The 24,867-nt window shown below is 41.5% G+C and overlaps 4 protein-coding genes across 4 annotated transcripts in view; 3 read left to right on the forward strand and 1 right to left on the reverse strand.

Annotated features, from left to right (window-relative positions):
• Positions 1–649: 649 nt before the first annotated feature.
• On the forward strand, positions 650–3,178 carry rab42b (RAB42, member RAS oncogene family). Its single transcript, XM_069703871.1, has 3 exons — positions 650–1,107; positions 1,354–1,580; positions 2,507–3,178. The coding sequence occupies exons 2-3, from the start codon at positions 1,363–1,365 to the stop codon at positions 2,955–2,957; spliced, it is 669 nt and encodes a 222-aa protein (XP_069559972.1). The 5' UTR covers positions 650–1,107; positions 1,354–1,362; the 3' UTR covers positions 2,958–3,178.
• A 2,119-nt stretch (positions 3,179–5,297) lies between these two features.
• On the reverse strand, positions 5,298–7,581 carry taf12 (TAF12 RNA polymerase II, TATA box binding protein (TBP)-associated factor). Its single transcript, XM_069703873.1, has 5 exons — positions 7,356–7,581; positions 6,967–7,044; positions 6,582–6,696; positions 5,800–5,888; positions 5,298–5,618 (listed from the first exon to the last, which is right to left on the reverse strand). Exons 1-5 carry the CDS (start codon positions 7,431–7,433, stop codon positions 5,583–5,585), a joined length of 396 nt encoding a protein of 131 aa, XP_069559974.1. The 5' UTR covers positions 7,434–7,581; the 3' UTR covers positions 5,298–5,582.
• Positions 7,582–9,832: 2,251 nt separating this feature from the next.
• On the forward strand, positions 9,833–19,998 carry LOC138624008 (advanced glycosylation end product-specific receptor). The gene is made up of 7 exons (XM_069703857.1): positions 9,833–9,954; positions 10,818–10,939; positions 11,672–11,870; positions 12,946–13,091; positions 15,141–15,285; positions 18,180–18,324; positions 19,209–19,998. Exons 1-7 carry the CDS (start codon positions 9,903–9,905, stop codon positions 19,294–19,296), a joined length of 897 nt encoding a protein of 298 aa, XP_069559958.1. The 5' UTR covers positions 9,833–9,902; the 3' UTR covers positions 19,297–19,998.
• Positions 19,999–23,098: 3,100 nt separating this feature from the next.
• Positions 23,099–24,867, forward strand: part of cadm4 (cell adhesion molecule 4) — a 140,504-nt gene continuing 138,735 nt past the window's right edge. The window contains exon 1 of the mRNA XM_069703869.1: positions 23,099–23,480. Coding sequence (XP_069559970.1) covers positions 23,408–23,480 — 73 coding nt within the window. The 5' untranslated portion in view covers positions 23,099–23,407. The remainder of the gene's footprint in view (positions 23,481–24,867) is intronic.

Here is a 24,867-nt window from a genome sequence, read left to right on the forward strand (position 1 = left end):
GGCCGTGGTTGTAATCACACCCCAACATCAAAATGCAGCAAAGAATCAACACACCGACTTGCGCAGGTGATCCAACGAGTCCATACAGATGACTCGGAAACAAAAATGAAATAACACTTTGAAACGGTATCGAGAAAAAAAAAAAAAATCAATTAAATTCCAGTCGTCTTGTGATAACCTGTTCTAATATAAATAGGATCTAAATGTGTGTTTAGAATTTTGATCATTTTCTGTTAATAATCGTAATTTTGAAGAGGTGCCCAAATGTCTACACTTGGGTCATAGATTTTGCCTTTAATAACTGGCACCGACGCTTGATTTTAAAATAGCAATTATGTCATTACAAAATATAGGTCAGCAGACATGTAGTCATCAATACAAATGTAAGCATGTCAAAAAAATAAACCTAACGTACCAACAAAGCTATTGTAGAAAAATGAATCGTATCCTGAGCTTTTCCCAGGAGATTCAAAGCTCCATTGTTATCAACTTCCCTTTTTTGGTGGACACTACGGACAGATCATAAATTAATAAAAGCTACGGCAAATTCTGTGGACGGAGGGCTGCAAACATTTACCCTCATTTTCTATGTTTGGTGTCAACAGGAAATGGCACAATGTCAACAGGAAATGGCACAATTCCCCTTGATATGATTAAATACAACCACTACTTCCTTCCCTGCCTCCTCCTCCTCCTCCTCCTCCCAGCTCTCATCTACTCTCCCCCGTCTGGCCCTCCCTCTGTTCCTGTGCTCCCGCCCCTCCTTTTGTCAAGTATCAACAGGCAAACTTTAAAAGTCCACACCCGTGCCACTCACGCACATGCTTACAGTCGCGGTTCGAGACCAGCTGATCAGATGAGAACTGTTGCCACACTGGGATCTACTTTTTAGGGCAGATTTTTCTCCATATACCTGCTTTTGTGGAAGATTTGATGAGGCACCATGGGAATGTGACCGAGAGACCTGTGCTGCAGTAGATCAGATGCCTGGAGGGTTTGGGATGGCAGTGAACACGGACTGCTCCACTGGTTGTGAGATTTAACAAGGAGTGGCTGCTTGTTGGTTTCTCAACATTTTAAGCATCGGAGGCAGGGAACCAAACGGTGGTGAGTTTGTGTGGGATTGCTGGTCTCTTTCATTCTTCCCAGTCTCAAGGAATCCATGTGGTGCGCTTACTATTTTCCTCTTTAAAGAACCTTTCCTAATCTTACTGACATCCTAATGACTGTTTCTGCCTCATCTTCTTTTTGTTATTGTTTTTTTTGTTGTTGTTGTCCTTCCCAGAACTTCTATTTATATATTTACATCTCCAGAAGCTGCCTTCCCTGTTTTTAACTTCTCTTTTCTCACAGATAGTTACAATGGATCTCACTTTGTGGCAGTACCAGTTCAGGATCATAATGCTGGGGGACTCCACCGTGGGCAAGTCCTCCCTGCTGAGGCGTTACACTGAGGACTCGTTCCTGGAGTCCATCAACCAGACAGTCGGTGTAGACTTCTATGTTCACTTCCTGGAGGTGGAACCAGGTGTTCGCGTCAAGCTGCAGTTCTGGGACACAGCCGGGCAGGAGAGGTTCAGGTGAGGATGACCTGACAGGCTGTCCTGCTGTCTCCCATAGTAACACCTGTCCAAAAAAAAAATAAAAAAAATCACACTTCTAATCCTTGGATTTGCACTGTTATATGTCCTAATATATCAAACCTGCACAGGACTTCTCAGTGCGTTAGGCCTTGTGCTGCAGTTCTCTGCCTCTTTGTTTAGGACAGTAAAACGTGTCATGAAAACACCGTTCAGGCGGTGAATACGAAGGACGCTTTTACCGTGCATGCAAATACACTCTCTAAATAAACTACCACCGGTTATTCCATTAACATCAGAGCTTGTATTTGCTTTCAGCTATGACTGTGTATCCACCCTGTCACCCTCGTAAGATTAGTGCGCACGTGCACAGAAACGCTGTGTGCGTAATCCTATAGGCAGATATTTGAAAAGGCATTATTTTCCATGCTCAGCATATTTAATGAAAGAGCCAGGAGTAGCATGTTTCAGTCTGTCCTCCAGTTGAGTGAACTGTAGCAAATTGCAAACTGCGCCTATTTGTTTTCACCTCCACGCTGCATCGTATCTGTAATCCTCGAGTCAGCAAAAAGCTCGGCCAAATTGGGTTTGTTTTCAATAAGGAGTGCTCTAATGAAGAAGGACTGTTTTACGTACGGTTGGCAGAGAGGACCGTTTACTCAGCCTTTGAACTTTAATTGGCTCATCGGTGAACGACGTGCCCGTCAACAGCTTCATGATTAGGGTGAGAAAAATCACGATGGTTGTCAATTTCTAACAAAGGACAGATTCTTTGTCAATCTGCTTATCTTAAAGAGCTCAACTCAAACAGTGCAGCTATTATTGCTCACTGAGGAAATAAGTTGGCGGCAAAATCGCACCACTGCTCTCTCTCCTTCTATCTTACTTTGTTTTCTCTCCCCCCCTCACCTCACTTCTTTCCTCAGGTCAGTGACCCGTTCTTATTACCGCAACTCGGTCGGAGGCATGCTGGTGTTCGACATGACCAACCGAGCCTCCTTTGACCACATCAGGGAGTGGCACGCCGAGGTGTGCGAGTGGCTGCAACCGCACAAGGTTCTGTTCATCCTGGTGGGTCAGAAGAGTGACCGGGATGCTCACTCGGAGAGGGTGGTGAGCCGGGAAGAGGCTGAGAAGCTGGCTGGACAGCTGGGGATGGCCTACGTGGAGGCCTCTGCAAAGACGGGCCAAAATGTGAGGGAGGCCTTCGAGCTGCTCACTCGGTGGGTCTATCAGGGCCTGTTGACTGGCGAGGTAGCGCTGCAAGAGGGCTGGGACGGAGTGAGGTGTGCGCTCCCGCAGACGCTGCGGTTGCAGAGAGCCAGCATTTATCAGCCCTGCACTGCTCCCCAAAACAGCAAGAAGTGCTGTGATTGAACTGTGAAGTGGCAATGGTCACTCGTGCAGAACCAGAGCTGTCCGGCAGGAAACTGGATTTGTGGAGTTTAACTGTAATGTCTGACCATCAGGAAATTGACTGTAAATGCATTTTTGCTGTAAAGATACGGCCTTGACTATTTGGTTAATGTTAGAGACTGATCATTTTGTGACTGTACAATACTTTAACATTCCTAACGTGAATAAAAAAAAAAATGAAATTCAGGGCTAAACAGAACGGTTTTGAGCAATTGATATTTGACTTGATTCCTCCTCGTTAGTCCCAACTTTCCTCTTTCCTTCCACCAGCAGGATGACATTTGTGTTTTAGAGGGGAATTTCTTGACTACTGTAGTGTCGATTATTGTTTAATGTGCTTCTGATGACTTTGCTGCTCCGAATCTAATTCCATAATCAGATCAAAATTTCAGTTTGCCCACTTCTGGTTTGATGATGAGATTCCTGCCAAAATAACACTGAAAACATAGGTGTTTTTTTTGTTTTTTTTTTTTGCTTAAACAGTGCCTCACAAATTACAGCTTCACAAAACTGCAAGTGATGGTGCAGACTTTTAATAGCAAAATGTATAGATTTTTGTAGTTATAAGACACATGACTTTGTTCTCTTTTTTTTGGGGGGGGGCCACAACATATCAGACTAATGGACCCATGAGGTAACTACTTACCTCCGTTGAGTCGGGGCCGGGGTTGTAACTGTGACATCCAGTTTATGCTTTTTCCTCTATCGGTCCAATAGGTGCCAAAGATGCGATTGTCACAACCATATTCAATCTAAAAGCTGGGGATGGTATCATCTATAGTATCGATTTTTGTACTTTAAAATGTGCACAGTGCAAAAGTGGTTCCTAAACCCGGAGGTCAGGACAAGATATCTGAGAGACAATTAAAGGAGTGAGACTTGTTCTTGGGAAGTACTTTATATATATATTTTTTTATCTCATTAGGGGAGCCAACAAATTCATTCTTGGTCTACCTGCTTACAGCTTATGTCCACACCACGTTCGTAATTTATAATGAGGGATCGCAAGTAGACCGACTTATTTTAAGGGGTTGCAAGTAAAAGAAGGTGGGAGCTTCTGCACTACAAGGTTGTTTTTTTTTCCCCTTCAGTCTGTTTCAGAACATAATCCTGTGATTCTTGTCTGTGTTGCTCGTTCTGCCTGTAACAATTAGGGGGACCGAGTCCGTTGGTGTTAGAAATATCACCATAGGTCTTCATTTTAAGCCGGAGTCGTTGTTCAGAAAAAGGCTTTGTCGCATCACCAGTAATTGCACATCTCATCAGTGAGTGGTTTTCAGGTGCACTTGAAGTTAATTAAATCAAATCTCTCAGGGTGCCTTTGGATATTGTTACCTCGAAATGTTTTGAGAGGTTTCCATTGCAATTATCTTTCATCTGGCTGATGAACAGTCTTCGGTGTTTCTGCAACAAGTAATGTAGTTTCTAACGAAGTAAATTAGTTTCGCTACGAGACGTAACAGGTTGTTAACTGCTGTTTCTGTCCTCAGTCCTCCGCAAGCTTGCAGCAAGCCAACTCATTTCATTCATAGATTTTTTTTTAACCGTTTTGCCTTTTAACTGAGACTTAATTCATGTATTGTACATGAGTGTGAATTTCTAAATCTACTGGGAATTTCAGTTATAAATTTGAAGAACCACTTTCCATCACGAAGAGGAAATTGCTGTTATATAACCAGCAATAGCTAACATTTTTCATTGAGGACACTTGCAATGTCAAACCATTTCTGATTAGCTTAAATATAGCCATTTTCTTTGTACTAAGAAGCATTTGCTAACTAATGTCAGGGGATATACAAGCCATACTCCAACATCTCTCCTTGTTTGATCATATCAGTCATTTATTTTTATTTTTTTTAAATCCAACACTGGAAAGTCAGCACCAAGAGAACAATTCTTCTATTATTATTTTTATGTAATTTGCCAAATAGACAAAAGTAAAAATACAATTTAAAAAGATAGTTGAAATAAAATGTGTTGCTGTAATAAAACTACAGTAATAGTAACAATACACAACAGCACGTATATGTCTAAAAACAAAGGCAAAGAAATTTGTGTATTTGCAGCCATCATTTGAAGTTGGAATTTGGTATCATAAACCTATTAACTAATGACATAATCAAGGGCATTGTATGAGTAGAGTGGGTAAACAGGGGAGTCATAATCTCTCACATACTCTCGACTTGTATGATTACATCTTATTAGCAAGATAAAGGTGGCAGATGAGTCAGTAACAGTCACATCCAAATGCTCAGGAGTTTCAAAAGGCGTACCACATACAGCAAAGGTCCCAATCCCATAGAAGTATTCCAGTAAATGTTTATTGACAAAAATGCAATGGAGTTCTGCCAGACTTAGCTTAACGGCCATAAAATCAGAATCAAACAGACCATTATTGTGCCAAGATTCTGGCAAAACACTCAAAAGTTAGGGAGACATGACAATGAAACACTATTTGATGTCAAAAAGAAAAAGAAAAAAAAAAATACCCCCACCATCACCACCTCTTCTTCATTAGTCAAAAAAAAAAAAGGTTGAAAAGGATAAAAAGAAAATACACAGAGTGGGTACAACATGTTAGTCTTGCTACTTTTTGGTTGTCTTGCGGATCAGTGCCATTCTCTGCAACAAACAAATACACACAGTTAGGACCAGCGTAGGTTTATCACAACACAAAACGGTATTGACAAATACGAGTTTGTCATTTAGCAGTTTGACAAGTTTCTCCGCTGGTACTGGTGTATGTACCAGGAACGGTAATATTTTAACATGTGTAGCAGAAACAAAGCCTTTTATTGTTCACCTGTTTGTGAGCCTCTGTGGTGCAAGCCTTCTTGAACGGCCGGATCTCATCTGAGCCATAACCAGGAATCCACATGTTCCACTGGCGCTCTGAGAAAAGCAATGCACAATGCCGGTGGGACACAGGCTGTAACTAACTCAGGACGTCCAACACACGTTTGGCCACATGAACGCAACAGTCACATCAGCCGCGAAGGCAATCATTTCCTTGCAAGTAACTGAGTCTATCAGGAAAATGTCACACTCCAAAGATTTAATTTCCATCTCGTTTACAAAAATACGTTTCAAGGCTGTAAAGTAAATCGTTTAAACTTCTGAGTTCTGTCTCGGCATGCTTCAAACCGAACACGGCAAAGCAGCGGAGATGACAGTTTACCTGCCAGTAATCTGAAACCGTCTCCACATTTGTAATGAAGCTCTTTCATTTTACGAATCCTGTTTGCCGTCATTCAAGATGAATAGAAGACTTGTCTGTTCGACAATGTTGTGAAATTTTAAAAGAACCAATACCCCTAATGGTCACAAATGTTCTGCTAAATGAACCAAATGTTTGATAAATAACCTTTTCAATTCACAGAACAAAACTCCCACATAAATATCCAATTATGGCCTAAAGGGGTATAATTATAACATGAAGAAATTAAACTCGCACATCCAATTCTTACAATAAATGTAGCCGATATCATTTCTGTCGACACACAATAAAACACAAAAATAAAAAAAATAAACCCACCCTATAAATATTAAATGACACAATTCTGCGAGAGAAAAAAAGCAACTTACCTAGATGTAACTGAACATCCTTCACCTCCAATGTGTTGGACTTGCGATGGCGTGCCAATTGACAAGCCGCTGTCACTACACTTTCTATAAAGTCATCTGCAATCTGGAGCAGCATCTGAAAAGAGACAGGCATTTTGAAAATCCTAAATGGTTTTCAATTTTTTTAAAAAGCAACACTCGCTGGCTAAAAAAAAACCCCGAATATTTTCAGCTGCATTTATCATGCAGTCAAGCTTTCAACAGAATAGCACTTCCAAATGGATGTGGCAGAAAGCTTTTGAGTAACATGAAATTTCAAAGGAAAAATTCCACTGTTGCTTGTGCTTTTTTTTTTTACACTCTTAAAAAAAAAAAATAATAATCTCAATTAAAACCAGCGACAGACCTCCTCAACATCTTCATCCAGCTGCTCATTTGGGTCAATCTCTCTCACCAGGTCCTGCAGCTTCTTTTTACTGAGCACCTAGAAATACAGCACACGTATCCATCCATTCAGTTACAAAGCTCGCCAGTGGACAGATGTTGTACGGCAGCTATAAGTGCAAAGATGAAAGCAAGACACTTTTATTCCCATTTAGGGTTCATCAATTGGACAACGAGATCATAAATGGAGAAATAAAACCTTTGAGCCAAATATAACGGCTCCAAACTTTGTCTTTTCCAGGCACCGAGCTGGAGGGAAAATATACAGACGCTGAAGCGGCAACTCAGCCCGACAGCAGCGTTTTTGAGTACAGTGGGGGGGGAAAAAAAAAAGAAGAAATATGAACTAACCTGAGACCCCTCTGGACTACTTCTGCCCGCGGGGCCCGGGGGCAGACCTTTCACTACTGTTGTGGTGCTGTTTGCCATGCTGGTGGCCACACAGGTGGGGAAGGGGGGGGGAAAGGTAGAGAGACTCTGGAGTTTCACAGGGGGGGGGGGGGCAAAACTAATGTGGCCCTTCTGTGCCTGTTATGAGCACTGAGCAACAGTTCAAGCCGGGACACAGAAGTGATGGATTATCTTTCCACAGGGAGCGCGACCGTAAACCTGGTGGAAAACGGACAGAAATGATTGTTAATACAGAAATGACAATTGAACATCAACAGAGGCAAAAAAAAAAAAAAAAAAAAAAAGGTTGATCAAGCTGTTCAAACTGGATTCACCGAGTTCTTTATTATTCGTGTTTTATTATTGTTTGCTTTGCTCTTTAAAAAAAAAAAATATATATATATATTAATTAACGACACGTTGAATTCTACTTGATTTTCTTCAACAGAAACGATCAAATCGTAATTTATCTTCAATGCAAAGTTCACGACTTGAACTTTTAACAATCGTTTGAACTACGAGATTAAAGACGTGTGCTGAAACCTAAAGACACAGGAATGGACCCGTAAAACAAACGCTGTGGGTGAAATCTAAAATATTAGCGAGATTAAAAAAAAAAAAAATTAAAAAAAAAAACGCACTCGCAAAATAAAAGAGAGCAGATATGTTTCCATTCAAATGCGGGTGCAGTTTAACCAAAATAAAACAAACAAAGTAAAAAAAAAAAAGACCGACCCTAACGTAACGTTTAGTGCTAAAAACAATAGCCGCTACCAAGCTTTGACGTTAGCCGGATAGGCTAACATTAGCAGCTAATCTGGCAGCGCGGCTGTCTGCTCGCTGCATTCTGAAAATACGCGCTGAATTGCGAACTTACCCAGTTAAACAAACACTATCTGTCCATGTTTCGGCGTCACGGGGACGACAATGAGTGAGTCTGATCCAGAAAGACACCCCCCAATTTGCCTCTGCACAGCTAAAACAATTAGCGAGGCTATTTTTCCCAGTACTTCCGCTTTGATTGGATCTATTTCCTGTGGCAATATGTCGCCTCTGCTTCGCCACCTGCTGGATATTTCTGGGACTGCATCAACAACAAATGAATTTGTTGAGCTCTTATCGACCTCAGGAAATTGTACTCGCAGTGAATATAGTAGAACAGTGAAAGCAAACAATTTGTTCTTATTTGTTTTACACAGTGAAGAATCATAAATACAAAGGCAATATATTACAGACAATATAACAACACTTCAAATACGTCAATTACACAGTGGTCTATAAATGTGTGAACAAATATAATAACAATTATTGAAAAAAGTTTGTTCAGAAAAACTAGGGAATTATAAAGACGCCTTTCTGGTAAATAATTACAATGCATGTTAAAAACTTTAAATATAAAGTTTTAAATCAAATTATTTGGAATAAACAAGGAGTCAGCTGCGTTTATCATTACCTAGAAACGCATGGTCAAGCTTTAATGAAGCACGTTTATCATCACCAGTTTCTTCAAACCACTATCAAGGTGCCTCATAGACAGGATAGATATGTATGTTTGTGTGATTTATTCATTAAAAATAAAGTCAGAATAATGTATAAGATAGACAAAGTGCATGGGACAGAACTTAGACCTTATAAAGAGGTCACTTTATTTGTTGTTAAATGTTTAAATCTGTTGGTTCTTAGAAACAAAAATACCTATACGATTTTACACCTTTTTACAGGCATATTCTCTAATTTTCCTATATATATTGTTTTGGAATGATATTGTAATTTCAACAGTAATAGTCAAAGGTTACAGCATACACAGGGTGTTTACAGGAAGACATTATCATCTATCGAATTATAATGAAAAAATGAAGAACTGATGACTCAAGCATTTCAACTGAGCGTTACTCTGAGACCCCGACAGAGAATCTCTTTCGATCTTGTCTCCGTTTCGGCTCTGTTTAACAGCCAATCAATCAAAGGTCAAAGTAACTGAAGCGTAACATGTTTGCTTGTTCGGCATTACATATCAAGCCAGGAAATTACCAAGCTCTGAGGCAATATGTCGCCACTGCTTTCAAATTTTGTTGAAACAATGACCTTAACAACAAGTTGAGAGTGAAAACGTGATAGGGCCGGTTCTCCTTGGACACTGGTGACGCACTACGAGGGAATTTGATTATTGGAGCGGCAGCAGCTCTTCTTTCTGTGGACACAAACAATATTTCACGCGTAAATACTCATCAGCAAAAAAACAAACAAAAAAAGTGTTATGAGACCGTAGACATGATGAGGCTTATAGAGCACTTTATTTTGTGTCTGTATCTTGTTATGGATGGATGAAAACTATCGTTTTCGCTGGTTTCAGAGTTCAGATCATTTTGCACGCACTTCCTGAAAAAGCCATAGATTAAAGCCCCACCTACACTCTGATAAATACTGAGCAAACTTTCATTTCAGATTAGAAGCTGCGCGGAACTCACGACGTCATTTCTGATCATATTTAAAAGGTTTTTCGCAGCCATGAAAGCAATTCTACTTGTTGCAGTGGTCGTCCTGATTCAGGGGAGTTATGGTAAATATGTTTTATATTTCTCATTGACTGTTAAACAGTCGTCTCAAAGATCTTAATTTTATTTATTACTCTGTAATGAGATATTGGTTTAATCTCCAAGTCTGGTTCTGGTCCTTTTTCCCCCACAAATACATTCATGCAGTTCACTGCTCCTGGGCTTTGTGTGGTTTCTAATCGCCTATTTATGCGCTTGCCTGTGTCTCTCTAAACTGATCTGCTCTCTTGAGAAAACGCTTTGTTTTCTCTTCTGTCACACCGATGGGGTTTCCCTGGTGGTTACAAGGCTCAGACTAAAACAGGAAATGTTACAATAATTATCGGGAGACTGACGATACGAACAATTAAATGTTTTTAACTGCAGCCCTGGACTTTGTTCTTAATTATTCTATTTTATTTTATTCTATTTTATTGTATATACTGTGCATTTTTATATTTAATATTTTTTTACTGTTGTTTTATTGCTTTCCTGTGCCTATAATGCTGCTGTAGCGAAACATTTTTCCCCTTGTGGGATTAATAAAGTAACTATCTATCTATCTATCTTATCTAATTGTGTAAAATTATGTAACTGAGTTTTGCAGTTGTTATTGCCTGAAGTGACAGACTAACGGCCTCTCTTTACCACCAATGTCAATAAAGTGGAATAACCTGTTGCTTGTTATGTGCCCATGATGACTTTGCAGGATTTGCAGTTTCGCAGAGCCAGAAACAAATGTCAGGAAAAGGCAGAGGTTGTTTTGAAAGTGTTGCCAGAACAGCTGCTTCATCCCCACTTCAGGTTAACATCCCTTCCCTCCTGAGCCCCCCATGTCCATTCATATTGTGATCAATAACACTCATCTGTAATCTCTGTCCACATGCAGCAACCTTGCTCATTAAAGGACCGACTGAGCCAGTTCTGGAGGGAGAGATGATCAAACTGGAGTGTTTGTACTCAGACTCTGACCTCAACATCAGCCAGGTCCACTTTGAGGTCTTCTCCAAGGTGAGCCATGGGAGCAAATGAGAGGCTGGCTGTGACAAAAAAGCTGTGGTGGATTTCAAAAGTTCTGGAGCCCCCTGTTATTTGGCCTTATTTGTAACATTGCAGTAGTGGTAAAACAGGCCAAAGTTCTCAAGTGTTTTATTTCTGTTGTTTGACATATTGTAAATCTGAAAAGAAATAACTCTGATAAGACTGATAAGCATGGAAAGTTCACTGAATATTTCCACATATCATTGATTCCCTGACCTCATTTTCAAAACCTGTCCCAAGACGGGCAGTGAACTGCAACACAGTGGAGAATGTTACAAAAATGCAACACATGAAATGTATTTCCTCTAATTTCTCCTCGCAGTAATGTCATGTGAGTTGAATGTTACTTTCAGATTACTTCTTATTTGAATATTTTGCTACAATGTTCTCAGAATAAACATATTTAAATAGACAGCTGCTACCTGGTCATTCAGCAATGATCAAATATTAATTCAAGTACTGTGAATTTATATTTTCCATAATTTTACATGTTTCACTATAAATCACATTCTTGTACAGTTAAGTAGCCTGCAAAATAACGTATTAGTCCCTAAACTTGTGTCCAGTTACAGAACTATTGTCTGGATACTGTATTTCGGAGTATTTATTTTCCATTTTTGAAAAGTAAATCAGAAAGTAAATAAAAGTCTCTCTTCTCTCTGTGCCCTTCATTCTTTCTTTTTCTCTCCTTCTCCTTCCCAGTACATGCAGGGCTGGCGTCCAGTCTGGGAGAGATCTTACTGCTACAGTTTCGTACAGATCCAGCGGACTTCAGACAGTGTCGTCCTGTCTATTCCTCACGCAGGAAGCTACAATGATGGGCCCTACCGCTGTGTCTCATACGCCGACAATGTGACTGAGCCAGACAACTCCACCCAGCCGCTCAACGTCAAAGTGCATTGTGAGTGCCTGGGTTGGTGCGGGTGGGCGTTGTGTGGGAACTGCCTGCTGAGAGTGTGCGGGACAATGTCTCTGTGACACAGTATTTTCCTTTTGACAAATAATTAAACCTTAGATTTTCATGTTGCCGAACTCAAAAAGACTCCAGAAAAAAAAATCTGACAATGAGCGACATAAAAACAGCGTTTGAGTTTCACTTTCAATAAGGAAACTTGTGGCACATATGAGAATACTGATATTGCTAACAACAAAAGAAGCAGAAAACCACCTGTATGTGCAATGGTAAACAGTTTAGATGAGACGACTGAGTGAAGAGACTCTGAAACCAATTTTCCTCATATTTCCCACCAGCGGGAGGTAAAGACAATCTCTCAGACACTGTGGACACAGCCTTCTTCACAGTGAGGGATAAACACATTAATAATGAATGACAAAAGACGTGTGTATGCAATGCTGCTGCCGAGGGTACACAACAAAAAGGACAGATCCAGTGCAAATACTGTTACCTATGAAAAGTTGACTGCAGTCGGGTTTTTTTTCTGTGCTCCAAGTAAACAAAGACACATTCCCCTGGTAAAGCTCCAGTTTGAAGCTACCACTGTAGGATGTTGAATGAAACGTCACAGGTAGTCAGGTTCTCAGTGTCCTCTATCTTCCCAGTGGCCATCAAATCGACGGTAATGCTGTTTGATAGGCTCCTCAGCCTCATGGGGGGAATCAATAAGAGGAAAAGATTAGAATGGTCTATAGGAGCGAAGGAGACAGAGAGGGAGAGGAGCCAGGAGCTGGATGGACGTGGGCCATCTATTGAGATGGAAGAGAAAATGAACCATTATTCACAACATTGCCTCTCTAAAGACTTCGATAAGATGAAGCCTATTATCACTGTTATTGATTGCTTGGAACAGTCCATACCACTGGGAGGCTTTCATACTTCTATATACTTAAAAGATTGGAGTGTTTACCAGCTGCTATCACGGCAAACACATGTTCAGTCATGTCCCGAACGCTTTGGGAGGTGGCTTCGTCGTACATTAGATTCCACGCTTCATTAATGCTCGATCATGCGTTTCTAGACATGGGAGAGCTGTCACTGATCAGAGAAGGCTACAACAGGTACCTGGGTATCCCACAGAATCTGAAGGTGCGACTCGGAGACGACGTGGTGGTGAAGTGCTCTGCCAGCTCATCAGAAGAGCCGAGCTACTACTGGTACAAAGAGGTGAGAAAGTGGCGCGAATGTGCACAGTGGCGGTGTCCTCATTATACTTTTGGAAAACTTGTCATTCTCTTTCCCGCTCCTTGTCTTCACTCTCTCTCGCCCTCTCAAAATGAACTCTTTATTTTTTTATCCTAGCTTCTCCCAGTGTCACCAGGCCCCCCTCTCAGCCTCTTGGCTTTGTTCAAGCATTCTCTTAATTTGATCTCCTACTTCAATACATCTCTGTTTCTGTCCCTGACTTTCTCGAGACACTTGTTTCCCCTCGCCTGTCGTCCTCCATCCCCTCCACAAAAGAGGTGCTCTGTGTTTAAGTGACCGGTTGGCTCGGGCACACCGCTCGCTGGGGATTGCAGCTTGCCCACTTACAGAGGATTAATAGTTTAATGAGCTCTAGACAAGAGCCAGTCAACCTGAAAACAATTACGTGGATAGATTTCTAATGATTTTTGTAGTATTTGGTTAACCGACATTGAATTATTCAACTGGGCTCTTTGGTGAGTTAAGAAACCCTTGCCCATGGGAAATTAAGATGTGTCAGTGTAAAATGCCATAGTGACAACTGACATGTAGAACAAGAGGAAGTTGATGAGTCGGGAGATACACTGTGCCCTTGTGGTGAGAAAATGGTATTACACTTTCACTTTGTGGTAAAAATTACCCCTGCGGCTAGCAGCACGTAAATAGTGAGAAGTAGTGAAGTTATGCAACCGTTCAGGCATTGTGGGAACAGGCAGACGTACTTGCTGAGTTTCCCTTTTTGTTATTCTTCTTGATAAGTTTGCTCGGGGTTAATATGCTTGTTAAAGGGTCACTGCTAATCCTAGTTTTAAATAGGCTTACAAGTACAAATCCAATTCAGTGGACATTTTATGCTGCTAATACTGTTTGTCCTCCACATGATCATATGCAGCGCTTTAGGTTTGTGTCATTATTTGTTGAATATATAGCCCTGTCACTATGATGATGTAATAATAATTATCATCAGTATGACAGACTGTTCTCTTCCTGTATGGAACAGCGCTCCTGATTAACTTGTCAATCCATTCGTGCTTCATTTACATAAGAAAAAAGGAATGCCACTTTGAAGACAATGATGAGATATGATGAAATGTTTATTTCATTTCTTTTTGGTGTGTGTGTATTTTTCTATCTGTGTTTGCACTTCCACTGTACGTGTGACGGGGATGGATGTGGGGTAGAAAGCGACATCAATTTGACAGACAGGCGCCGTGGGCACATTGGCCCCCGGTAATGACAGCAGGACAGAGGCAGAAACGGGCCACTGCTTTGGGAGCCAGTGGATTTGCATACAAAATGCTGCTTTGGCCAGACCTGGCCTTTATGGGAAATCCTCTTAATTCAGATCCATTCAAATTGAAATGGACTTTCTTGGCAGGAATGACAGCTCCCAGGAGCCAAATCATTTGCATGGTATAATGTTGTTTTTTTGTTTTTTTTACCCCCTCTTCTATGTTCGTTTGTTTTCCAGTCCTTGTGTTTGGCCTATTATTTGTTTCCCCCCATGTTGGGCTCTATCTCATAATAGTGCTGCTATTTCTGTGTCAACAATTCATCCTGCTCCCTTGCCATCTCATTATGTGTTATGTTAACACTGTGCTGCTGCAGCATCATTTTTTGCGGATGATGGTGCTATCTGGGTTATTGACTTGTGTCGATGTGTGTTCATTCGTTGGGTTTACTGCTCAGGTAAATACACTTCATTTGGGACATTTGACTCTCCGAGGGCCACACACCCGCAGATATCGCAGTCTTCCTCTGTCTTTGTCCCAGTCTTTCTGTTTCTCTCGGTCTTATTTCACTTTTTTACATTGTTCCTCATTCCACAAATCTCTCCGTCTACAGTTTGTTTCTGTGTTTCTTTCTCTCAGTGTCTCATTTTTCAGCAAGCATCGCCTATTCCCCATTTCTCTTGCGCTCACTTTAGCACAATTTTAATTTGTATAAATCTGGCCAATACAGCATGTTTTTCTACAGTATTCTTTCTGTATTACTCTCTTTTATGCTCTCTTGTACCTCTTTTCCTCTCAGGGTAGCGACTGGATAATGCCCTCCTCTTCTCTGACACTGAGGAAGGTGAGTGCGATGGAGGATGGACAGTACACCTGCATGGCCAAGCATCCTTCTGTGGAGTCCCTTAACAAGAAACGCACCATCAGCATCACCGTACTGCCCGGTAAGAAAAGATTATATATCCACCTGGACAAGGCCAATTGTTCTTTGATTGACTGGGTCTTGATATGTTGTATGCCACTTCCTCATTCTGAGAACTGGTTTGGGATTTCTTCGTAACTGTAGGGAAATTCTTCTATCAACATCCCCTAAGCAAAAACTAAAAGTACCGTGTTCCTATTTACTCTTCTATCAGCCACTCAAATGTCACCAGAGCGGTCAGGTATTTGGGTGCTATGACATCATCAGATGTTATCAGTTGTAGAAGTGCAACCTTCAATGTACTAAATTTCTGGAAAGAAATACAGGGTTGATATTTAATGTATCTGAAATTACAAAAAAAGCAGGAAGAGACTGCGATGCTGCAACAAAAAGAGGTCAAGACATTTATTGACCACTTCACGTAAAAACAGTGACCAAGTCCAAAATGAAATAACCTAAAATGTCAAACATGTAATGTGATCAGACCAGAGGACATAATGGATTTTAAATATCATAAAAAAAATGGCAGTGGCAGAACTGCTTAACTTTAAATGATAAGAGGATATGAAGCAATGATTTTAACTGACCTTTGATTTTTTTTTTTTCTTTTGATTGAAATATCAAGTCAAACATGCAAAAATCAGCCACAACATTAAATCCACCAGCCCAAAAACTTGTGTAGGTCCCCTTCATGTCATCGAAACAGCTCTGACTCATCGAGGCATGGACTCCACAAGATCTCTGAAGGTGTCTGATGACATCATCAGTAGGTCCTGCTACTTATAAGGTGGGGCCTCTATGGATCTGACTTGTACTTCCAGCACATCCCACAGATGCTAGTCCCGAATAAGATCTGGGGAATTTGGAGGCCAAGTCAACCCTTGAACTCTGTCACGTTCCTCAAACCTTTCCTGAAGAGTTTTTGCAGGAAGCATTTTCCTGCTGAAAGAGGCACAGCCATCAGGGATCACTGCTTTCATAGAGGGGTGTATGTGGGCTGCAACAATGTTGGTACGTGTCAAAGTAACATCCACAGGAATGCCATGACCCAAGTTTTCACAGCAGAACATTATACAGAGCATCACACTGCCTCCGCAGGCTTATTTTCTTCCCATAGTGCATCCTGCTGTCAGGTAAAAGATATAAATGCACCCGGCTATCCACAGAAAACATCATTCATTCAATTTAAAAAAAAACATGACTCCATGATGCAGTTCTTACACTCACATTTCCCTTGAAGGCACTTTCAGCAGCTGACACAGGTCAGCATGGGCACTCTGACCGGTCTGCAGCGAGCTGTTACACACTGCGCGTTCTGACAGCTTTCCATCAAAGCAAGCATTCAGGTTTTTCTTCTGTGTGATCAGACAACATGAGCTAGCTTTTACCTCTCATGAGCATCAATGTGCCTTGGCCGTCCATGACTCTGTTACCAGTTCACAGGGTGTCCTTACTTGCACCGCTTTTGGATCATTGCATAGTGGGAACATCCCACAAGAAGTGCAGTTTTGGAGAAGCTGTGAATCAGTTGTATGACTATTACAATTCTGCACTTGTCAAAGTCACTCAAATTCTTACGCTTGCTCAGTTTTGTGCTTCCAAACACATCAACTTCAAGAACAGACTGTTCACTTGCTGCCTAATATATTCCACTCATTGACAGGCTCCATTTTAACAAGGTACTATGTTATTTAATTTACTTATCTGTGGTTTTAATGTTGTGGCTGATCAGTGGTCGGTGCAGTCTAATGAAGAGACGCATATTAGAAATACTCACAAGTCATTAGTAAAATGTATAATATTTTATTTTATTTCAAGTATTAATTGTATACTCTTTGGAGATTTAGACAAAGCCCTGAGTGATCATGATCTAAATATATTCATTACATTATCAAACATGATGATAATAAATGAAAGTCGGCAAACGCTCTTTGATAATAGATGGCGTTTGTAGATGAATGTTTACAGAGTCTACAGACTTTATCTTTGTCTGAATCTGTATGACTGACAAATTGTTTTACAGCATTTCACATGAAACATGATGATTGCATTCTAGCAGAGAAATAATTACATTTCAACATTATGGCTAATCCAATTTACAGCACTTCATCTGTCTTCATCATCTTTATCGGTGACCTGTGAGATGATTACACAGTGTTAATGCACTGCAGTTTTAAAACACTCTTCTCTCAACCAGTAGGATTCATAAACCTTGTGATCTTAATACTTAAATTTATGCAATCTCTACAAATGTGATTAAGCCAATACATCTTATTACTTCTGCAATTGACTCATTGGTCACTGTGCTCCAGCGTCGTCAGCATCTTCTCTGATGCACATGTACTAATTAAAAATGTAAGCATTTCTAGACACAGGGATAATGTTTACTCATCCTTCAAGGCATGTGACAAAAACAATGCATGCCATTTGCTGTTACTTTGAAGTTGCAGTACAGTAGCTGTACAAACCTTCTTGGTTCAAACCTGTGTGACTCCGGCTGTCAAGAAATCCTCTTAACATAAGAAAGAAAAGTGAACGTGAATGGACACAGAATGTGTTTGTTGCTACCTCAAATACTTATAACCTTAATTTTTCAGTGTTTACTTTGTCCACAACTCTAAAGACCAGGTTCACAAAAATCCCCTTTTTAAAAAAATTTAAGTATAAATTGGGAATTCATGTACATGAAGGGGATAATCACCGTTTTGAAAATTGTAACAGGCAGACTTTTTGAAGATCAGTGCTGTGTACTGGATTGTAACTGACTGAACTCCAAACAGACGGTCATTTCTTGCACAAACAAGCGTAAGGTTGTCTTTAGAAGCTTCGTCTGGAGGCGGGAACCTCATAGTTTTTCTGATTTGAGATTCTCTGTGATGCATGTTTTCCTTCATGTCTGACTGATCTGTCCCACAGAGGATGCCTCCTGGTATGAGTCTACTAATGGCCGTCTCATGCTGATGACCTCAGCAGCGGCTGCGGCTCTCATCATTTTCATCCTCTCCGTGAGCATGTACGTGTACCGCAGGGCCAAGCAGACCAGGACCACCAAGGGGCCCATGTAAGAGACGACTTGTTTTCTGTCTGATTATGTTTCAGAATAAGTAATCAATTTTCTTTACATGCGATCTTGATCTTAAACCAAGTTCAAAATCTGATGGATAACGTGCCTTTGAATACAAGTGAATGTGTGTGTGTTTTAAAAAAAAAATAATCCAAATTCACCTTCCTATTTACCCAAACTCATTCCCCTTTTCTCCTCCTGCAGTTTGACTTTATATTACAGATTCGGTTATTGCTACAATTGTTCATTCGGTCTCATGTTATAGAGTCAAGGCCATTTCAGTTACAGTGTGTGTTTTTGGTGTGTGACCTACTGTGTCCTTCATTGAGAGCTTTTGCAAAAAATCTTTCTGCATGTGCAAAGTAGTGTGTTTGAGAAGGCATTATCCACACTGAATATGAAATTCAATCTCAGCAGGTCTAACCTATTCGACCTCATTCTTGATTTATTTTAGCCTTCCTCCTCTCCCGTGTATTTCCACACACTTGTGAAAAGCTTGGTTTTTTAGCTGCAGGTTAAATTCTCTGTTTAGTATATAAAAAAAGGCTATAGCAATGATAATGAGATTAATGGATCTCCCATATTCCATATAGACTGGGAAAGAAGCCTGCTCTATACAAGAACTCTGTGTTTGTGGTGGTTTAGAAAGAAAAAGTTGAATCTTTACAAACCTGTGCTGCCATGAGTTTACAAGCATGGGTGTATAAAAAGATACAGAGACCAAAAGAGAAGATAATGGACTTTCATATCAACAGCCAGATGTGGCTCCAGTGCTCGGTTCTAGTCTATAATTTCCTCACTTATACTTTTCGAGTGCCTACTGGGAGATCGATATACTGATAATCATGCTCCTCTGTCTTTCCCTTTCTTCCTCTCTCCAGTGATGACCGGTCTCAGAAAAAGCCCATCTACAAAGCGAGCGCCGAGTCCCTACCCTCCACCTGCGGAGACAAACAACCTCTGGTGTGACTGCGAAGGCAGAGGGAAGGATGCGAATGTGTAGGGGAAGGATGAAGGGAGAGATGAAGAAGATGGAGTGGGTGGGCTGAAGATAAAATACGCCACAAAGGAGATAAATAAAAAGGGACACATGGGTGAGGAGAAAAGGGAAAAAAAAGTAGGGAGGCTAATAGGGATATTGGGATACTATGTGGAGAGCAAAATCAAAATCAGGAACAAGCTGGATATTTAAAAAAACAAAAACAAAACAGAAGGGCAAATGATTGCTTTAAAGATGCCAAAGCAGCTCTTGTTTGTGGGTGTAAGATGCAGTTATGTGTCTTGGACAGAAAGGTGGGTAATTTTCTTTTCATTTATTCTGCAGTAAAAAATGGTGAGCTACAGTCTTAGCAAAATGAGGATGAATAATTTTGTGTACTTGTAAGAGCTGTAAAGACTCTACATGCAATTCTGTCTTTTCTGTTGCAAACATAATTGCTCAGCTGTGTATTATGAATGAGCTATTTGGGTGATAGGACAAGGTTTTATTATGTTAATTTGTTTCCCTTTCAACCTTTTTTTTTTTTATTCCTTCCAAAGCAGAACCAGCTCAATGCATTTTTGAGAAGGTTATTATAATCTCTTCACTGGGACAGCTCTTATGCACATTATACTCTTATATTTAATTTACTCTGGATTTCTTTGATATTAAATGGCTTTCATGAAATACTATTTACTGTCCTTCAGTGTGCCATTGATTTTCTTCCATTTTAGAAATTCAAAAAGAGGTTGGGGAGTATTGACAATGTGATGAAAGCCGGACATGCATTCTTGCTTGGCCGCACATCTTCTCGATCCAATGCCATTCCGGGCTTGCATCAGCTTGTTTACCAACCTTCCTCTTCAGTCGGAAAGACCTTACGCTGAAGCAATGACCTTTTCTCAGAGCACTGTGCCCGTGCATTCTTGCCTCTTTCCCCACCTGCCTGTAAACACCAAACCCATCCTCATTCAGTTTGGCTACACATGGGTGGAGTTGCATTCCCACATTAAGAGTGAGAATAATTGTAAAGCCAGTCAGGTAACCTTGAAACTTTGCCCATCCATTATAAGAGCAGACAGGGTTAGCTGCTGCTTCTACTTTAACTTGACTAGATTTAGTCTTTTCTAATTCTCCCTCCAAATAACTATCATGGCCTACAACTTCATCTTTTTAATTTTCTCCTCTGCTGCTTGTAACCCCTTAACGCTGCCGCACCACCATCGCTTATTACCATAACCGTGCTCATAATGCTGAGAATTTCATTACGCTTGTCTGTTGAAGTTATGTTGGGTTTTATGTGGTTTTATTATCGGTGTGTGGTTGACCGTAGGCCGTTGTTAATAATGGGCGAAGCGGCAGTTTAACAACGACACTCCATTAACGGGTGCATGCGCCACAGAGCACAGCCAGGATAATGTTATTAAACTGATTATTCAGGCCCCGTACAGCTCGGCTCTGCTGCAGACATCCCTTTGTTGAGAATTTTACAGAATTTTTCCATGTATTTCTTTTTCCAACGCTACAAACTTCTGCTTACTTTATGTCTGAGGTCGTGCCCCGGAATCGAAAAACAACCAAAAGGAGACCGTAACCAAAACAGAAAGACTTTGAAAAAATTGTCACGCTCAGTAGGAAAAAAAAAAAAAAAAATACAATGTTGCAAATTTAAAATGCCCTCCTGCATGTTAAATGCCAGCGAGCACCATTTTGTTTTGGCCTTTGAGTCAGTCATGAGTGAAAGTCTGTGTCCTCCCTAGCAGGCGTTGGTCCTGGGGATTCAGCCCGCATGCCAGAACAGACAAGATATGTATCAGGATTTCACACAGTGGAGCTGTCCCTGAGGTACAATGCTCTGCTTACGAGGGAGAGAAGTGTAGTTTCCTGTGACATTTTGACCTTGATAGTGCATCATGGATAAACCACTGGACAACAGCTTCGGGTGATGCAGGAGCTGTGCAGAGAATACAGAATGTTTTGTCTGGCGCTGGCAGTGTTTTATCCAGATAAGGATGCAGATCTGTAACAGTAAGTCAGGCAGCTCCTCACTTGTGTCAACAGTTAGGATGGCACACAACACACACTTCCTGGCAACCCTCAGTACACCAACTTACATGTGAAGGTGAGTTACACCAAACGCAACACCTCAATGACTAAAGCATAGCAGTACCAGCCATTTGTAACTGTATGTCATTGCCTACTGCTGTTCTCGTCACGGTCACTTGGTTTTGTATGTGCATCCTGCATATGTTGTGTCAAATGGCTGAAAATGAAGGAGTGGAGTTCACTGGAGAAGCAGGTGTTTTCCCCTCATTACTTCCTGACAATGCCCCATCTGGTGCGGGGGAGCTGCTGCCACCGACTCCTGCCAACCCGGGAACAAACACTCGCCGGAGCTGACAGGGAAAAATGGGATGGGATGGGAATTAGGGAATGAGTGGGGAAGATATTATCCCCGCCAAAACAACAAAGTTAAAACTTGTGTCAAGAAATAAAATCAGTAAGTAGAGAGAGCCTGGAGCTGAGACTCTTAAGGTATCACAGATTCATCAGAAGAGGCCAGCTATGAAGCGAGAGTTCAAAGCAACTTTATGGAAGTCAAGGGCAGAAATATTAACATTAATATTAATATTGAGGGACTGCTTTGATGCTTTTCTGCCTGAGTGTACTTTTCTGACTGTTTAAACCAAGCTGACCGAAATGTCTGGAGGATCTGTGGCAGATAAAAGAGGCCAAAGCAGATGGGACCCATGACTTGCTATCCCTCAATGTTACCTGAGTGGGGCGCTAAAGATACAGTTTCAAAAAGCTGCCGACAAGCCCTGAAGGCTACAAGTCCATGGTATAACACTAGATTAGGGAGGAAAAAAAAAAAAGAGATGTGGAAAGAGAAACAATTTTCATAATGGAACAGCGCTCTCTGACTGGAAAACACAATTATGGGCAAACTGTGTCCACAGCATGAGGGTAAAGTTAAAGAGCCCCTTTAGCAGGACCTAATAGGCCCTGACTACAGATGAGCAGAAACACTGGCTAGTCTTTAGCAGAAGTTTTTGTTCCGGGCCATTAGCGTCATTGTGAACGGTGATTTAACCGAATACATTCAAGTTTGTTCCCTCCTTGATGAGTCCTGTGCGTATTTGGAGACAAAGCAGCTCCTGCAACTGCATTTAATCTCCAAACACCCAGAGGCTGCTGCATGGACTGATTTGGCAGCGAGTTTCCTCTAGTTTTGATCACCAAATACGCAGAGAAAAAAAAAGACACTTACAGAAACAAACTCCCGTTTGCCACCATGCAAAACTAAAATGTGGAAATAGTGAGTCCACCTGACAAACAGATGAGCATACGCGTGCCTCTTAATCTGCGTAATCTTTTTCCAATTGATTTCGGAGCACAATTCATAATTGCAACACTGTTGCGTCTGAATTCAAACAATGAAAATATGTTTCATTTCCGTCATGTCAATTATTTTGTCCCGCTTTTTTTTTTTTTTTCAGTCTGTAGGGCGGAATTTAAAATAAATTGGTTATTTGCGTCGGGAAATTAATGTTGGTTATCAATCACATTTGGAGCGAATTGATTTCAATTAACTGGAAGACGCAGCCCTTCTTCCCTCCCCAGTTCTCCTCCAGTAAAGACCATTTCTTTTTAAAGCCCAACCCCTCGCTCTCATCCGCACACCCCTCCACCTGCTCCTGCTCTCCGCAATTGGTCAGAGCGACGCGCGGGCCCGCCCTGTTGGCAAGCTTTTAAATATATTTACAATGTAAAGTAACCAAGAAAAACCGGCCAAGCCTTCATATTCAAGCATTCAGAGGAAGAGAAAGTGGGTGTGTATGAGAGGGACCATTACTATGTAAAGAGCTGCTCGTACTCTCAGCGCTTGATAAAACACACACACACACTCGTTCACGCACAATCCTACGCGCGCGCACTCTCTATCTGACAAACACACACACACACACACACATACACACACACACACACAAACACAGACGCTGAAGGCGCTGTCGGGAGAGTGAACCTGCGGGTTCATGTCACTCTGATTTCTCCGAAGAAGAGGAATACTAAGGAAAAGATTGGAGGGAAATACCAGCGATGGCTTTCGCGACCGTGTGGAACTACTGCGTCCCTCTCACCATCATCACAGTCGCCTGCCTGGTGAACACTGGTAAGGCTCAAACGAGTGAATGAGTGTGAGGTGAATGGGAAGAGTGTGCGAAGCCGCCGCTTCAATGTGTTGGGGGGGCTTTTCCACGCAAGTTTGCGCGGAAGAAACCCCCCCTAAGAAGTCCCCTATGAAGAAACTACATTACGCTTAAAAATACTCCTGACTTGTCAAGCAGGAGAAGTGGAAGGAGGAGGAGGAGGAGGAGGAGGAGCGCACGACGGGACAAGAACACGTGCAGATATTCGGGTTCACTATCACTTTGCGGACCTCTGTCAATATTCACTGCTGGGTAATTAGACTCAAAGCCTTCTGCGCGAGCCTGGGCTGTATTGCCACTTAGGTATGAGTCACTGTGTTGACCACTTCTTGTAACTGATAAGAGACCCTAAAAGACATCAAGATAAAAACAAAAGTGAAAGGCGCATACTCGCTGTCACTTTTTTTTTTTTTGCCCTCGTGCGTCATAGCATTTTGCTTCGGCTATTCTCTCTGGGCTGACCGTGATTAGGATGTAGGAGCCGTTGTGTGTGGCCGGATGGGATCCCGTGACATGTAGCCTGTGCGTACAGCCATGCACGCAGAGCTCCGATTAAATGTTCTGACAGCCACACAAGAGCTCATAACAAATGCCCGCAGTGGACCAGCTGTGTGTCAGTCAACAGACCCAGCAGTGGTGTTTGTTACTGCTTTTGTAGTCTGCAGTAGTGTGAGGGACTAAACAGACCATTGAGACCTCTCCTTATCAGATACAATAACATTTAACAATCTATTACAAAGCCTTGCGAAGACAACTGCAGTGCCTTTGTTGCTTTTATCCTCCCCCACTGGAGCATCTCAGCCTGGGATAGTCCTGCATTGCTTCCTTACAGGCACAATAGAGTTCATGGTCACTCACTCCCCTCTAGCAAGTGCAGCTGCAGCAAAATAGGGATTTGGATTATGCTCCATCATGAGCAACTTCAGCTTGATATTTTGTTCTATCTGCGTGGATGTGAATTGGAATAGAAACTCGTAACAAACCTCATTAAATTTTACCCAAAGCGTCAGTGATTCTGACTGAGCAGGGATGATAATGAGGATGTGCACGCTGATGCTGCTCTGCTGGTTTGTGTCCTGTGGTTGTTGTGATTTGTGTTGCTTTGTTTACGTTGTCCTGTGAAAGGGTTAAGTGCTTGGTCGGGCATTGTCAGTCAGTCCTGTGCTGTGCTGTTGTGATGATGTCTCCTATACGTGGAGAGGGCTACATTGCTCCACAGCCACCCTGGCTGCACTGATACCAACCTCACCGTGGCCTGTGTATTGATTTCTTCCCTTGGGATGTGTTTCTGTGTGTGTGTGTGTGTGTGTGTGTGTGTGTGTGTGTGTGTGTGTGTGTGTGTGTGTGTGT

The sequence above is a fragment of the Brachyistius frenatus genome, unplaced genomic scaffold (genome assembly GCF_029030835.1).
Source record: "Brachyistius frenatus isolate BFR_SWC_R1_liver_20210118 unplaced genomic scaffold, ASM2903083v1 Contig_48, whole genome shotgun sequence".
In the NCBI taxonomy this organism is placed as follows: domain Eukaryota; kingdom Metazoa; phylum Chordata; class Actinopteri; family Embiotocidae; genus Brachyistius; species Brachyistius frenatus.

What these genes read in the sequence shown, in the direction of transcription:
- rab42b (XM_069703871.1), top strand. Translation starts at nt 1,363, where the DNA reads ATGGATCTCACTTTGTGGCAGTACCAGTTCAGGATCATAATGCTGGGG. An exon ending in GCCGGGCAGGAGAGGTTCAG is followed by an intron (nt 1,581 to 2,506) that starts GTGAGGATGACC and finishes TTCTTTCCTCAG; the next exon opens with GTCAGTGACCCGTTCTTATT.
- taf12 (XM_069703873.1), bottom strand. Translation starts at nt 7,433, where the DNA reads ATGGCAAACAGCACCACAACAGTAGTGAAAGGTCTGCCCCCGGGCCCC. An exon ending in GTAGTCCAGAGGGGTCTCAG is followed by an intron (nt 7,045 to 7,355) that starts GTTAGTTCATAT and finishes CTGTATTTCTAG; the next exon opens with GTGCTCAGTAAAAAGAAGCT. An exon ending in GGATGTTCAGTTACATCTAG is followed by an intron (nt 5,889 to 6,581) that starts GTAAGTTGCTTT and finishes TGCTTTTCTCAG; the next exon opens with AGCGCCAGTGGAACATGTGG.
- LOC138624008 (XM_069703857.1), top strand. Translation starts at nt 9,903, where the DNA reads ATGAAAGCAATTCTACTTGTTGCAGTGGTCGTCCTGATTCAGGGGAGT. An exon ending in ACTTTGAGGTCTTCTCCAAG is followed by an intron (nt 10,940 to 11,671) that starts GTGAGCCATGGG and finishes TCTCCTTCCCAG; the next exon opens with TACATGCAGGGCTGGCGTCC. An exon ending in AGGACCACCAAGGGGCCCAT is followed by an intron (nt 18,325 to 19,208) that starts GTAAGAGACGAC and finishes TCCTCTCTCCAG; the next exon opens with TGATGACCGGTCTCAGAAAA.